The following is a 17,170-nucleotide window of genomic DNA, read 5'->3' as shown; positions in this document are numbered from 1 at the left end:
TGCACCTTTTCCAGAATAGACTGATACCTCTCCTTTTTTTACGATCGTGTTCTGCCTCACTTGGCTCTTGACTGTAGTCCATATCTATTTCCGCAAAACCATAAAATTGCGGTGTTCCCATTCCCGTACCTTGACTGTACAGATAAGTGGCAGGATTCACAGAGCCCTTATCCACAAGATGCACCGTCAACGTCTCGATAATCGCGAGAACCGCATTAACCGACCACATTCGCGAGATCCGTTTATCATTGTAATTGATGTAACGAGCTTTCGCAACTTAGAAGCGGCAAATGAAATTGCAATGCAAAATAAGAATAGTCTTATATACATATAATTATCAGTTTCTAATAAAGCATAATTTGTTACCTTTTTTGTACAAAATCTTAACATTTAGTTTCTTCGTCATCACTATTTTTTTTTTTTTTTTTTTTTATAATAAATCTCAGCAAATTTAGTGACCGATAAAACTGACAATATAAAAATCCTGCAATAATAATAATGAAACGATCCATATAATCATGCGTAGATACGAGTGACATGCTAAACGAGTTATATTCATTCATTATATATCGGGTCAGTCATGTTTCTTCGTAAATTTAACGATTTTGCCAGTAGACGTGGGCACGTCCTGAAATGATGTACGGTTCGCTCGTATGAGTCGGTAGCTAATGCTCTAATATGCGCAAAGGGTGCCATGCCCGTGTCACGCGGATTACCACTAATTGTAGTTTATGCTTTATACTACGCTATTCTCTTGTACGGCCGTTGGGTATTCGATGTATTAACGGAGATCTGCGCGCGTGTGTATCCATCCACAGAGAGACGAGCGCCTATCTATGCATCACGTACGTGAAGATACGTGATAGATCGTATAGATGTATACGTCTATTGGTGAATATGTATCCGAATGATAGAGGTTCCCAAGTTTTTGTAATCATTAGCTTTGAGCTTGGGAATCTTGGCAAAGAAATACATTTCTATTTCTCACTATTCGCTATAGTAATTTTTCGTTGATAACTAAAACATTTTAAATTTATAAAATTTGCGTATGGATTCTAAATTTATGCATTTTTTCAATTTATCGCGTATTAAAGATCTTGAAGTACACAATTTACATTAGATTTCTTAAGAATTAGATTGCATATTGCAACTGTGAATGTGATATTAATTTATTGTTTTTATTAAACAATCTCCTTTAAAAAAACTTGTGTGATCTTATATAACGGCACTTATCTCGTCAATGATAGGACACCAATTAATATAGTACCTACACAAAAATTTGAAAATAATTATCATTTCAATCACGTTATCCAAATATAGAATTATTTATAGTTTAAGGCATGAGAGACTCTGGAATTGACCAAATTATTTGAATTTATTTTTGTTTTATAATTATTATATTTTAAAATATTGTTATGCTAAGAGAACAAAGTAATTGTCCGCATATTTATTCAATATTTATCGTCACGTGTGAATCGTAATATTATCGCTACTGTCAGTTTCCCAAAATAAATTTTAAATTACCCATGAAGATATAAAACGCGAAGAGAAAGTGAGTTTTTTGTGAAAAAGGAAGCGATGTTTTCCGACCCGGCAAAATTAGCAACTGCCAAGAAAATGATTAGCGCAATACGACATGTGAGTGGTTGAGCATTACTGTGATGCTGCTGCTGCTGCACACGCGGCGCGAACAGGGAGCTCGGACTTCCTCGGCTGTCATGTCCGCGCGTCTGTCAGTCTGGGCTAAAATAACCGGGCATCGCACCCCTGCCTCGCAATTAAGCGCGGCTGTATCTACCGGCTATACGCAACACACGATCCCCCGTCTACGCAGAAACGTGTACAGGTGCGCACGAATGTACGGGACTGCGTCGCAAAGGGTGCATTGCATCCACAGTGGCGATTCCCGGCACAAACTTTGTTGAAAATCGTCAGCTTAATTGTTTATTTTCAATTTTAGGTATACCGTTGCTCACATTATTCGGTTATTATTACGGAGAGATTGGAGCGCATTTAATCATTGAAAAATACATTTGGACAATTATATTTCATGCAAGTTTTCAGCATTCTTACGTTTGTCAGAAATACTTAAAAAAATATAGAAAACGTTAAAGAATATACCATACATGTGATACACGGTGTTTAAATTGACAAATCGTTTACTATGTTCTTCGATTTCTTAACTTTTATTGGTGGGTGGGTGCGTGTGTGTTTTTCTGTCTTTTACTTTTAGAAATTTTTGAATAGTTTTCCTGTCAATTTAGACAATGTTCGTTAAACTTTATATATACGAAAGCTGTATATATAAAAAAGTTTTTATATATGGAAATTACTTTAAAGATTATAAGATAAATATAAATATTTTTTCAAGGCTAAAATGCGATTGTCAAAAATTGAAATTATAATTCTATTTTTTCTCGATTAATGTTTCGTGTGGTGCGTATATTTCTTTCTCTTTCTCTCGTTTTCGTGTTCGTCACGTTTGTATAATTACCCGCGTTGTGGTGCCCAACCCTTATTTTTTTAACGGGCAGAACGCATACAACCGTTATATCTCGCGGCTACTATCGATGCGAGCGATGTTTACGTTTAATTACTGCTGAATGCAAACGTTTAATTGTTACGCGCTGTTTGTACTTAGAGTTAAATACTCTTTGTTTCCATCATATAAACAGATGGGAAAGTTTATTGCTACCAAATTATTTTAGCCGAGCAAAAATTACGGACGAGAGAAAAGTACATAAAGTTTTAGTAAATTCAATTTTCTTATTTTTAGAAATGCATATCAAAATAAAAATATATGTATATAAATACATTATATATTTATATGTATATATTGCCAAATCAATGAAAAATGATATAGGATAGGTACATAAAGAATTATAAGCAAGCAATTATATTTTATTTCAAGGATTGATGCAGGATTGATTGGAAGTTGAAATAACACAATATACATTTTCTATAATATATTTTACATTATAAACCAACCATACATCATCATAATAATATCTTGTATTCTTAAGCCTATGCGTGTTTTATCCTATATTTTCGTTTATATACTTCCTTCATATTTATACTTTGTTTACTTTTTTCCATAGTATTTATATATATTTTTATTTATATTCATCATTATTTATAATGTACTTTTATATGCTATGTTATGTATATATAATATCATACACGTTTCTTTTTTTCTTACGCACGTCCCAGGGCGTCTCGCGATAGTGTTGTGTGTGTATATATTGTGTGAAAATTGTTCCTGCAAGCGTACACATCTCGCCGTACCTGGTGTACACATGTCTGTCTCTACTTGCGCGCTTAGTACACGGCTCCCAGCTCCTCTCGCTTCTCTCTACATGTGTATTATATGCATGTGATTTGTGTATATTGTTGTCTTGTGCGTGGGCCGTCACGCATCGTTGCAAATTACATATACATTATACGGCTCTCGCTCGACGTGACGCGCTCTCGAGCCATTTCCAGCTCCTCAACTTAAATATGTAACGAGGCTCTGCCATGGGACCCCGCGGGCCATATGTTTAATCGCGGAAGTATACTTTAAGTCGCGAGCGCTTGATCGCTCCCGTCGCTTTCGTTATTATGACGCTTTGTTGCCGTTTGTTTTCGTCGTGCCGACATTTCGGTGGCTGTTTTCGTAATATAAGCACAGTGCCGAACGATGCACGATGGATGGATGTCGTACCCGGCCCCTTCCCTCGAGCTTCGCCGTGCCATTTCATGCGCGATATACAATATGTGTATGTTTTTACTGATGACTATATTTTTCACCCGATTGTCCGCGTTTTCGCTATTTTTTTTTTTTCAGTTTCTCGTTGTCCTCTTTACCGAAATGCATACACATAAAGAAGTGGATAAAGGCACCTAACTTCTTAGCGTACGGTCGTAAGTGATATGCCGCTTATCGCATCGGGATAGGGAAAAGGGCCATATCTACGGGGGCCCCGCAACGCATACTTCATCAAATCGTACGAAAAGCTACAAGAAAAATGAAGGAACGTCGTAATCTCTGTATGAATCGGACGCGATCATAATTATCGTACTCTTTTTTTTTGGAATTTTACCTCTTAATGCTTTTTCTGCTGAAGCATACTATACACCTCGTTTGTTCTCTCTCTTTCTCTCTCTCTCTCTCTCTCTCTCTCTCTCTATTTCTTTCTCATTCTCACGCTTTCTCACCCTTTTTTCCTTGTATGCCATCTGACACATTCGTATTCTTCCATTTCTTCCTCGCATGTTCGCCCTATTAATCTCTTCTCTCACACACACGCTTTCTTTCACGCATTCTCTCTCTCTCTCTCTCTCTTTCTCTATCACTCCATACGTTACATGTATCTATATTTGGGGGCACAGGGGGTCCGACAGGCTAGCCACATCTATTTTCTCTTACGAGTTACATCTCAATGTGTTTTCTTATTTCTTACAACTAAAGGTATTTAACACAGTATGTCACGGAGCGCGCATTTATATATGCCGCGCATCCGCATTCGTTCGCTCCCTTCTTCTCTTCGTTAAGCTTATATTCGTTATAGCTTCTATCTGTTGGCTAATGTTATCATCTTACACATATATATATGCATATATGTATATATAATATACATATTTGTATTATATATAGATGCGCATGTCTTGTTGTTTGTAGTCTTTCTTGTATAATATATATGATTATATACATACATTACTTTATGTTTTATGCTCGGTATCTATGCTTACGGCTCCTACTTTTGTTTTCTTTCACTGTGCTTTTTTTTTCTTAAACGTTTCTTGCTCTAATACTAAGCTGTTTCCACAGTGCTTTGCATCGGTAAGTATCCCAATTTGGCTTGACTGCTGCCCTCGTCCCGCTAAGAATTATGTTAGATTCTCGAGGGGCATCTAAATATAAATAGTTAAGTTAAATGCACCTCGGTTAGAAAGAAATTATACGTTTAGTTGCGATTTACGATTTAAAATTTAGTTTAAAAAACAATAGTACTTCTTAGAATAGTACTTCTTAGAATAAAATTAACCTTGTTTTTCTATAACAATCAATGAAATTATTCCCGTAAAAAATACATCTGATATGCCTATGTTGTATGTTAATTAAAACGCTAAAAATTCCAACAACTTACTATCTTGTACCTAACAATTTGTCATTCATAGATATTTGAAAGTTATAAAAAGTTTCACGGAAGTGCGAAGATTAGTAATCATGAACGGAAACTAAAGGGACATCTTAATTTAAGTACACAGCCCATGAATACTATTCTTGATATCACGTTCAGATTACATCGAAGTAAATTATAACGATTGTCATTGCTACGCACGCAATTTGTATGATCGAAACAAATGTAGTATGCAACAATAAATTTTACAGGATCGGCTAAGTTTCATTCTTAAGCGTCACCGCTCTAGAGTCGCGAAAAGAGAGAAAAAAAATCCCGTTTTCGTGAGCACAACTGCGGTTTGAGTAACTTGAAGCATCAATCGCTTAATTGCATTCCACATCCCTCATTGCAGTTCCTAATTGGGAGTGGTAGGATCGGCTTGATTGGCTCGATGATATGTTTCGTGTGTGCATCGCGGTACCTACGTGTTGATCGATATCAAAATCACGTTTTGTGGTACACTCGCGAGAGGCAAAAGCATTACGAACACGATAGGATAGCATCGTAGGCAATTAATACTCCTTGCTCTCTTACTTTCCCCAAGTCCGATATGCCACTTCCTCTGTCCATTGCCTGCACAAGACTTTGTGCAAACACGTCGGTGACGATAATTAATACCTAGACCTCGGTGAAAAGAACACGTACAAGTTTCTAAATGTATGTTTCTTCAATGATTGTCGACTATCGTTTGGTAAGTCTCCGCGAGATAAGTCTGTTCAGGCGGAGGAATATATATGCGGTGGCATCAGGGACACAAACGTGGAAACAAGTAAGAGAGCATCAAGGGAGGAGACGCACGGATGAAGAAGACATAGTGCCCGTTACGAGATACTAAGAGAAGAGAGGAAACACGCTACGTGACAGGAATCGAGCAGCGAAAAAGAAAAAAAAGGCACGCATTGAATTTTGTTGCAACTTGAGACCGTAGTAATTCGATGAGGATTGGATAACCAGATGCGGTCGCTTCGGTAAAGCTTGAACAATGCGATAATAAAGAATCTCGAAATGGTGTGTTATCACGTTATCTAGTACGCCAATTGCCAGATTGTAGAATCTGAGAACTGTGAGTTGAGGACCGCGGACAAAGGATGGAGGCAGCAGCCGCAGCACGCGTTTCTGTGTGTATGTGTATACATGTATATATGTTTATACATGTCAATATCTGTTTTTTTTTCGGTGTATGCATATACACGTGTCCTGACATTTGTGCCGTATAAGAGTGCTGAGTATAACTTGCGGATATTAGTTATTGCACTATCCCTCATGAACGCTTTTACTTTGTTAACCTAATGATCGACAAGCTAGATTAGACTAGACTACGTCTAGAGCTTTTGTTAAGTTTCTCGCCGCTATATTCTACACGTATGCTGTGTGCATTTTGTGTATTTGGTGTTGTGTGTATTTACATATACGCGTACGTGTTTTACACCTCGTGTATGCGCGCGCGTGTCCCTTTTCCCGAATAGGTCCATGACTTAGGTACCATAAGCGGATCTCTTTTGCTAGTTTTGCCCTATGTGGTGTGGCTTTTCGTCAAGCTTGCCCGCTCTTTATACAAATTTATTTCACCCCGTTTCAACACTTCCCCGTCATCCGTCGTTTCCGTCCGCGACTCCATTGCCCCTTTGTTTTTGCCTACTGTTCAGGTCAGATTACATTAATAATTATCTATCTATCACTTTATGCTACATTTTGGTTTCCCGTTTAACGCGAAGACTCGCACAATCGGCTAGCTCCACTCGGTATATGTCCTAGACAACATACAGGACTACATCAAGTTATACACACGCCTTCATGTTTAAGGCGTCTCTTTTTTAAATACTTTTTACAAGATCGGATATCCACGCTGATTCTTTGAAAGAATGCGGGATACCTCACTTTTTCTCTGTCGAAGGTGGAATCGAGTCGTAGTGCACAGTGAGCAATTCGATAAGGGGAGTGATTGGGCGGAACATAAGGAACGTAAAAGTAGAGTGTGTCAAATCCAATTAATAATCCTTTTATCGATTAAACGCTTCCCGGTTACTGTACAGGAGTTGATTGACAGATGCAAACGCACGCGATAACGAGTTCTTATTGCATAATTCGTATTACAGTCTGCCATTTGGGTCCCTCTTGCCACACGATCTTTCTCTGTTCCCCCTCTCTCCCCTCGCTCGTTCCACCTTTCACAAAAATAACCTATATTTTTATTTCTTTTGCCTAACTAATAATGTACACGATATTTTCTTTTTACTTATTATATATGTTCTTTTTCATGTCGTTTCTTAAAAGCTAACGCTCTTTCTCTCTTTTTCACGCACAGTGCTTTGTTTTACGCACGACGATTGAAAATAACAGCCCTCGCCGCCGCTGCGCGCAAGTATATATATTTATATATAATATATATATATGCATTTTTATATTTATACGTATGTATATATATTTATTTATAATTTTGTTGCTTTCTCTTTGCATACTCGTGCCGTGTCCTCGAGGCTAGTCACCCAATTTCTATTAGAAAACGAGATTCGGTTATATATAGCATGACGATTTCGTTTTAAGCTAAAATTTTAAATAATATGAAATTTTTGCAAATCGCGATTGTAACCTGCATTTTATTGTAAATATATTTACACTCTCTGATATTTTTAATTTTCTTAAAAGTTTGTTAGATATTTGTCGATAACATTATTACATTATAAAGATAAACAATGAAAGAATAATATTTAATTCCAATGACGTAGACGGAATTTTTTCAAGGTGCAGGTTACGACAAAACTGAATCGAAAGATGATTATAAAAATTGATGTTCATCAACATGCAAAAACTGCAAGAAATAATCGTGGTCGCGCTTACATCACGTGCGATCGTGCATGATAATTCATATATTGTACTAAACTAAAGACATAATAAAATTTAGAATAAGCTAAATGCATTCAGTAAGAAAATTATGTGCAGATAATTGAACGTATGTATGAATAAATATGTTTCTAATAACATATATACCAACAACAACACAAATTAGAAATAAATCTGATAACATATCTTTTGATGATCCTCTCTGAAACATACAAAACTGGAAACTCATATATATAATGTGGTTCTCTTTTACATTTCTTTGTAAAGCTGCAAATAAAAATAAGAGCAAGGCGACAAAAATGCAGCCAATATAGCGGCAATACTATTATCCTTAATTTTGTTTATGTATATAAATTACTATATCAGAATCATTCATCGCGATTGAAAACGCTGAAATGTGGCGATTTTTATTGTCGAGCTTTCCTCTCACGGGAAAATCACTCTTTTATCTGGTTGACACAATCGCGACGAATCGTTGGTAGACACACAGACACGCACACACACTCTCCCCCTTTCTTTCTCTTTCTCTCTCTCTCGTTCTCACCCTCTCTTTCTCTACTTTCATCACAAAACATCTAAACTCTATGCGATGTTGGGCAGATTTGATTGTGTAGTTCTCTACCCTCCTTCGCTACGTTTCGAGTATTCGTGTGTGCCGTACTTTGATCATTGATCTTTTTTGATTGAGAAACGTCGCTTTTGATTCGCTTAAAGCACGATCCGTCTATCTTTTGATTAATATCAAAGTTGTCTATCGCTCGTCCTATCTCGTTTTTGTTTCAGTCATCATCGATGTGCTCTCTTCGCCTCTTAATCTAACCGAACCTGTCTCTCTCTCTTTCTCTCTGTTCCTTTTTTGTTCCTTATCATCTTTATCTGTTCGTGCGAGCAAAATTATAGATTACGTAACCACGGAATATGTCACAAGAGAGATATTCGAAAGAGACGTGAAGATTCGTGTCGAAAATATCGAATTTCAAATATATTCTATACAAAATACATAATTTTTTAGAGTTTCAGACTTATAATTTTTAGAGCCTCACAGAGAAAGATTAAATGTAAGAATTTAATTGCAGTATATAATTTTCAAAAAATTGATATTTTAGATCTCAAAAAAAATATTAAATCAACATTATTTTTTTTGTGATTCTTCGACGATTAAGGACTTGAAGTTTTAATTGCACTAGTTTCTATATATATAAGTTCACTCCGATTCTACTCATTGCTCCGATATAAACGCTTTTCGAAGGAAAAGCGAGGACAAGATATTATCGATACGACGAGTATGAGTTGTGGTACTTAAAACCGAAGGGGTAAGAAGAGGCAGTAGATACGAGGAGCAAGAAACAGGACGATGGAGATACAAACGATCGAGCACGGAGATAACGGAAACGGGTTGCAATAAGTTTCAGCCGCTTCCCATCTTTTCAAGTATTGAAACTGCTCGTGCTATCACCTCGTCGATTCGCTTCCTCGTCCCACTTTTTCTGGCCGATCCTTCCCCAGAGCAAGCGGATAGTTTTAATGGCGGAGGAGCACGTCGATGATGAGATTATATGTACAATCAAGATCCTAAAACGGCTGCCGCGCGGACAGGGCACGCGTGGACAAAAAAACTTAATTCATCTAATCTAACTTTCGTGCTGTTTGTGCAATATGTCTATCTACGAATTATTTAACTCCTCTTTCCTCGCCCTTTGCTTGTGCTGTGCAATTTATTCGTCGCTCGGCTTTTTCCTCACGCTCCCCTTTCTCTCCCTCTCATTCTTTCTTCTCTCTTTTCGCTCTTTCATACTTTCTTTCCCTCCCCCTCTAGCATTCTCCCATATGTACGATTGCACTCATGCAATTGCTTACATGTTCACGATTTATACGAGTTTCGGTCTCGTCTTTCTTTTGTATCAATTTGGTCAAGTCGAAATTCGGGACAACGAGGATATTGTGATCATTTTACCGCTCACCGAACAATTTAAAATACACGCGTGCACGCGCCGTCTCCTCTATCTATATCTTGTCCATTTTATTAGTATTATTTTTTGTTCGTTGTTAAGAATTCGTATATTCTCTCGTTCTTTACGCAGCGAGATTGATTTATAAAGAGACGGAGGGATTGATGGCTGCCTTTTTTCTTCCTAAGCTTATAACGTTATATTGCTTAAACGTCAAAATCTCGATTTCCTTTGGTTCTACATAGTCATTTTATATAAAAATCTAATGTTTACTTAAAAACCACGGTGATCTGATCGGTGTTTTTCGCGTTTCCCCACTTTCTCAGTTTGGAATGTGTGCTAATTCGTCGATGCCTTTTACGGCGCGTCTGTTTTATAAAAGTATCCAACAGGTCTATACGTCGCGTCCGAAAGACAGATTCGAATGATAAAAACGGATGCTAAATTGCCTGCAAAAATTTCAATGTGTGATATATCGTTTGGCCACGAATCCGATAAATAAATATATTTGATCAAAATACGAAGTCTTTTCGCAAGTGGAAATGGGATAAGATACGTGGATCCAATAATAATTTCCGTGGTTTTTTTTAGACGGGCGAGTTGTACAAAGGGGTCGAGATTATTTTGTCCCCGTAAAAATGCTGCGCTATTGAATATACACAAGATCCACCTCCTCCTTGTCGCCGAATATCGAATCAACTTTGAATAACTTTTAATATAACATCCCTATCTAACTAGCTAATTGTTGAATTTTGTTTATATAATAATCTTTATTCTTTTATGTATATATTCTTTCATTTATATATATATATTTATATATTTATATATCTTCACGAGAGTATGCTTCGATTAATCTTTGTATTTATCATTTATACACCGTAGCCGCTCACCGGCCGTCGCATTTGGCCGTGAGCGTCTCTTTCGACATTATGTCTTTGAGTTATTATTTTCGCTGTTAAGCCCAAACTACAAAAATAATGAATCCGTATAACGAATCTGTTATCCTGCGATCTGTCGGCACTCTTCTTTTTTTTTTGTAGAAAGGATCAAGGAATTTATGCGTTTCGTTAAAATGGTGATAAACCACAATCTCATTGAACGTGTGTGCGGACTCATGTTTCTCATGTACTCATTATCGCTGGACGATACATAGTATATGCGTAATTGGCCAGTTTCGCTAAAAAAAAAAACACTGTCAGACCATTTACGAATGATTTGTTTACGTGTATTCCGGATTTGTATTGTATTGAAGCTTCGGTTTACTACTGTAACGGCAAACGCTATCTATTTCTTCAAGCCGAGCAAGATGCTAGATTATCCTACAGACTGGACGAGAGGTATTTCCGCTTTAGTAATCGGTAGCGGTTCTTTTCTCTTACACTGGACGTGAAAACTTACGGGGGAAATTGGGGATATTGGATGCATCTTGCGCAAGATTACCTAGGATTATGATCCTTAATCACTATTTTTTTTTATTTCTCACTTTGTTTCTTCGTTTTTACTAAGCAAGTGTTACTGCCTTTCGACTCGCGCATCGTCAAGCCGGAAGCGGCATGAGTTCTACTGCTTTTGCTGTCGCGGTCGATTGTGCATCGATGATGGAAATGTTGTTATTGTTGTTGTTGGAGGTGGTGGTAGTAGTGGAGGAGGAAATGATGGTGGTGATGGTGGTGGTAACTGTTGTTGCTGTAGAAGTTGTTCCTGTTGGGGTGTACTTGCTTACCATCACACTAGAAGGCTAGGCGTCAGCCAGTCCTCATCCGCTAGCTGGACCGCAACCAAGAACACACTTTACCATTTGAACACACAAACGCTGGTTAAATCTTGGTCCGAATTTCAAGAAAGTAATAGAAATATGCTCGACAATAGTCCTCTCTCTCCCTCTCTTTCATTCGTCTTCGCGCTCGTCTATGTGCTCTCTAACTTTTGCTTCCTTTCTCTCTTTCATTCATTCTCTCTTTCTCTCTCGCTTCTGCTTCATTCTTCACTCTTGTTTCTCCGTTACAGTTTCTCACATTCTTCTACTACATGGATTCTAATCGATCTGAATCTACCTTTACCATGACTCAACCTCCACCGTGTGGCGCAGTAGTAAGGACGTAAAAACCGCATAATAATTATATAATGTACAAGTAGTAAACTACTTGTATTATAATTCAAAGCGCTTCGGCGATGGCGGAGTAACCGCAAGATTTAGGTTAATGAGTTTTCTTGCAATACCTAATAATTGCAAATTTCTCAGTCGTTATCAGAAAAATCAAGTTTAGATTACTACGAAATCTACGATCGAATATCATAAATTGTTATACTGATAAAATAGACGCAAATATCACTTTTTTTTATTTTACTTTCGTTTCTTACATGTTTTCTTCCATTCCTTTTCGTTCCGACGAAAATATTATCCTTTTGCACAAAAATAAGCTGCAACGAGTAATTTCAGGCTGAATACGAGGTTGAGCCAGGTTGTAGATGCAGTTATCCTGATGCTAATTGATATTCGAAAGAAAGGATAAGCCAGGCCGTGCGATGATAGTGGTAGCGATCACTGTGCCTGCGAACCGAAATATGTAAATAAAGATAGTCTTTTTGAAAATTTCGAGCATCCCTTCTTGGATAGTGAGTAGTGAGTAACAAACAAGAGCACCAAATACAATATTATCACATATATGTATATTTGATCTTAAGTAATATTCATAATAATGCATTAATTAAAAAACCATATAAATCATAATTAAACTTATCCCAATTAATATAACACAGCAATCATAAAATATTTATTGAAATTGTCACGTTTTATTTCGAAATAATTATTCAATTTTTGTTGGGATTGTTATAAAAAATTATAATATATAAAAACATAAATATAATCTGCCATAAATATTACTTTATAAAAGTAAAGAAAGAAAAGAAAGGCACTCCAGAGGGATACTCGAGCTGAATTAGATAAAGTGCAAGAAGCATAATGCATGCAATGTCTACATTTCGCATTCCATATTCATGCAAGTCTAAATCTACGTAGGGAGTAGCCTATCATAGCTTTTTTTATCCATATGATATTTGTGATATCCATCTAATATTGGTATCCTCTTAATTTTATTACGTTATGTTTTTTTTTAATTTTCTATTGGCTGATCTACATTCTATATTGTTAGCTGCTCATTAAAGTTGAATACACGATGTACAAATTTACACGGGGATATTTGCATGTTCCTAACTTCGCAGCCTTTAGCTCATGATTGTAAATTGCAAATATCCGTGTATAAATTTGTTCGCTTTAGATCCTACGATCCTACGCGAAACTTTGTAACTCTCTCGTAATAAAAAAAATATTAGCAAAATAAACGGGAAGCCAATTGCAATTTATCCCGGTGGCGATATATTTTCCATGTTTCATCCCTCTTTCATTGTTTTATCGGTACCGTTAAGAACTCGTGTTCTCTCTCAATTGAGGATGGTTTCGGTAGCTAGTTTTCAAGCAACTTTCAAAGTGGTATCTCGCTTGACATGCAGTGATATAATGCGAACTCGGTTTTTCGGAAAGAGATATTTGTGCGAAAGCGAGCTAACTTTTCTCACCGAAATATCTTCTTCGACAGACGAGCAATGGTACGTGACTTCTATTCCGCTCTATGCGCGATATGTACAAAAGACTCACTAAACAACTATAGTTGCGTGATATGTATATATCTTTTTAAGTACATGTACATATATAATATATATGAGCGACAGGCCGTTTTACTGGCATTGCAAACAGTTGCAGATTAATGACTGAAAGCCGAAATCGATACAGCGCTTACAATATGCTACAATGTCTCAAATTGTTCGTATCTTTTTCTGATAACAATCATCTAAAAATTTTTTTATGCTATTGTTAAATATGTAATTTATTTCAAAGTTATCCGGAAATGCTGGGTATATATGTGTTGAATGCATTTTGGCATAGATTTTTTTTAGAATGCGAAAAATAGACGCACGATTAATTGAAAAACCGGAAACATACGTTATTGGTTTTTTATCGTTACCTGTACATTTAGAGAGATTTTTGTGGATTGTTAAATTAAACGACGGATGAAAGAAATTAGTCTGGAAATACGAAATTCCAGACAGACGCTAATTTATTTAATTTATTAAGTCAATTTATTTTAATTTTACTTATATTTCAACATTCTCTACTAGTCCTGTTGACCAGGAAACTTATTCTTTTATTCCTAATAACTGTATTTTCTCTAAAGTAGAATCTCTTAACCTTGAGCCGATTTACTTTTCAATTCCATAGATTTATGAATGCGTTGTTTTCTCTATCGTTATTTTATATTATAATATAATAAGTTACTAACAAACTTTATACCCTTTTCACCTCGTGTGAAAAAATTTTATATTGTTTAATTCAATCATCTAAAATTTACATAATTAGCTAGAAAGTCAGACTTGGATAATAAAAATATATGAAATATAATATCAGCATGATTTTGTAACAATAACGTTGTTTATAATAAACATAAAACTATAAATATTAAAAAATTTTAAAACATATTTTACATACAACTTTTTTTCCATTTACTTAATAAATGACGGAAAGGAAAATACAAAGAAACAGCAGAGTTAATTTGAAAATTTCAGACTAGAGTTTTTAGCGAGCTTTTAAATTAAGATAGTCGATCTCAATTCTGAGACTTCAAGTTGTCAAGTTCAGAAATTGTTCTTGAAGCAAAAAGAACGCGGGGGCATTAAAAGCGGTGCTGAGTTGAAATGCATTCGCTGCGCTTGCCCGAAGCCATCCCTGATCTCTTTTCAAATATTCCAGATTTTTTTGTAGTAGTGTCGTTTTTAGCGATGGCGTGTGTGCCTGTGTGTGTGCAGTGCGCACTTTCTTACGTGTGCATTCTGTGCAGAAAGCAAGATGGTCGAGGTGTACTTTTCTGGACAACAACTACGATAAGTATCATATTTCACTTCACTACCATGAACCACAATTTTTTTACAACATAACTAAATCTCGACAATCTCCTATAATCACGTGTCGAGCGGGAAAGCGAGTCTATCTTGCTTCATCAATGTTTGGTGTATAAAAAAATTAAAATTACTTTGCCAGTAAGAGATGTAATCGTGTTAAATGGATTAGAAATTACGCTAGAAAGATAATTATACACAAAGAGGTAAACAACATAATTGTTTAGCGTAACATGATGTCTTATTAATCTCACGAATACACCATTGTAACACCAAACATCGTTTTAAAAATGTTGTGATAAAAAAATTAAAGTAACTTTTCCTCAGTTTCTATTCATATCTCTCGAAATTCGGTACAAGATAATAGAAATAATGCTGTATAAAGTTTTTGTTACTTTTCGCTGTTACTTATGTGAATTTATTAGACATGCGTACTATATACATTCTCCACACAATTATCATAATACAATCACGGCTGTCATGAAGCATTTTCGTCAGTGAAAAAATTGATGCATTTTTCGCAATTAGCCAAAAAGTACATCAATTCATAGTTGTAGTAGAGATGGGTAACATGTTATGTCACTGTTTAATGAATACTTACCATTTTATTGATCTTATATATATATTATAACTTCTAATTATATATATAAATAAAATATAATCAATATTATATTCTCTCTGCCTTTTACCCAACTCTGTTTATAAAAAAAAACATCATAAGCTTTAATGCATAAGCATATATGATCCCGATATTTTATTCATACACAGCATTATTTCTCATTAATTATTAAGCAAACTTCCGATTTGTTTGGCAAATGAATAATTTTGTGGGCTGAATTAGCAACGGAGAAATTGAAGATTAATAATTAATATAACGCAGGTTTATGATATTGCAGTTTATTATTAGTCTCATAGAAAAAATAATCTTGAGTTTGTAATATAATTTAAGAAAATGCAAATTTTCATAATTTGCATACGTTATGTAATTATCATAAATAATGCTGGTATAAATTGTTGAAATTAGCATATCGCGGTTGCTCCCGTAACCTCGCAATATCGTTAACTCAAGCCAAAATATTATACCGAATATATATGTGTAGCTAATTATATCATACGTGTTATTGTAGCTATGTTTACTGTTCCTCCCGCGCAAAATTCTTCCTGGTGAAGCGTAGCATGTTCTATCGCTCGGTCTCTCGAATGATATATCAAGTATCAAATTTACGAGGTTTCCTAAGATCACCGACAATATATATATATATATATATATATATATATATATATATATATATTTATTTATACACATATATACTATGCGCACTCTTCTGCCGACACATGCCTTCGATATCCTTTTGATGTCGAATCGAATTTCCACGTGCAACATTTACAAGCCAATACCGGCACCGACGAAATTGCTTTTGGACGTAACAGGGGCAAGATGCAAAAATATGTAAAAAGCGAAACACTCCAGTGTTAGCCAACAAACATCACACAAACAAAGTACGGCGCACACTTGCACGCGTGTACAGATGGAATAGATAAAGTAATGGTTACCTGGAACTGTTGCATCGGGTAGGCCATCATTTGTGCCGGTGGCGGTGGTGGCGGGGGTGCGGCTTGCACCCCTGGGGGTGCCGTGACCGTCGTGGCGTGGTGTGGTGGTAACTGTGGTCCCCCAGGTAATCCCTGACCCCATCCTGCTGCTGTGCCAGCAGCATGGACAGCACCCATTCCCATTCTATGTTTGTAAAAATGCATAATTGTCAAATCGAATAACTTTACAAAGCAGTATACAAATGCTAGGATTAGTATTTTTCTTGATATAATATTAACGTTTACCATGTCGCAAGTATATTATATAATATTGTATTGTTAATATTTTTTATTGCAATTAACAAATAAATTAATAAATGTTTAAAAACTAAATATTAGATATATTTTGTGTTATCGGCTATGATATAATTTTATTAAAGATAATAATACACATTGACAAATTTCTAAAATTATTTTGTGACATTTATCAATATAAATCAGTTTGAATTCTTGTATGATATTAAAAACTTATAATTATGAACAATTATATGTTCTTAATAATTTGTAAAGTTAGTATGTAGTTTCAAGTTATTTCGATCAAAAATTTCCGAATTGCTTTATGATCTATCGATGCTGCAAAAAGATGGAGGAATGATATATTCGTGTTACATTTAAATTTCTGATAATTTAAAACTTCGTCGTCGAAAACTTGAACTTATCTCGCGTGAAAAA

At 35.7% G+C, this 17,170-nt stretch overlaps 1 protein-coding gene across 9 annotated transcripts in view; it reads right to left on the bottom strand.

Moving 5' to 3' along the window:
• Positions 1-3,811: 3,811 nt before the first annotated feature.
• LOC112456887 (nucleolysin TIAR) overlaps positions 3,812-17,170 on the bottom strand; it is a 529,776-nt gene continuing 516,417 nt past the window's right edge. For 6 of the 9 annotated variants that reach the window (XM_025019671.1, XM_025019674.1, XM_025019679.1 and 3 more), the window contains 2 exons: positions 16,460-16,643; positions 11,589-11,722 (listed from right to left, as the gene is read on the bottom strand). In XM_025019671.1, the coding sequence (XP_024875439.1) occupies positions 11,681-11,722; positions 16,460-16,643 (226 nt within the window). In that variant the 3' untranslated portion in view covers positions 11,589-11,680. Of the gene's footprint in view, positions 7,659-11,588; positions 11,745-12,316; positions 12,507-16,459; positions 16,644-17,170 lie in introns of those variants that run through there. The other 3 variants (XM_025019673.1, XM_025019672.1, XM_025019675.1) reach the window with 3 other exon arrangements.

This window comes from Temnothorax curvispinosus, unplaced genomic scaffold (genome assembly GCF_003070985.1).
Source record: "Temnothorax curvispinosus isolate PA1 unplaced genomic scaffold, ASM307098v1 QBEX01007285.1, whole genome shotgun sequence".
Taxonomy (NCBI): Eukaryota; Metazoa; Arthropoda; class Insecta; order Hymenoptera; family Formicidae; genus Temnothorax; species Temnothorax curvispinosus.
This window is presented reverse-complemented; position numbering and strand designations above follow the sequence as displayed.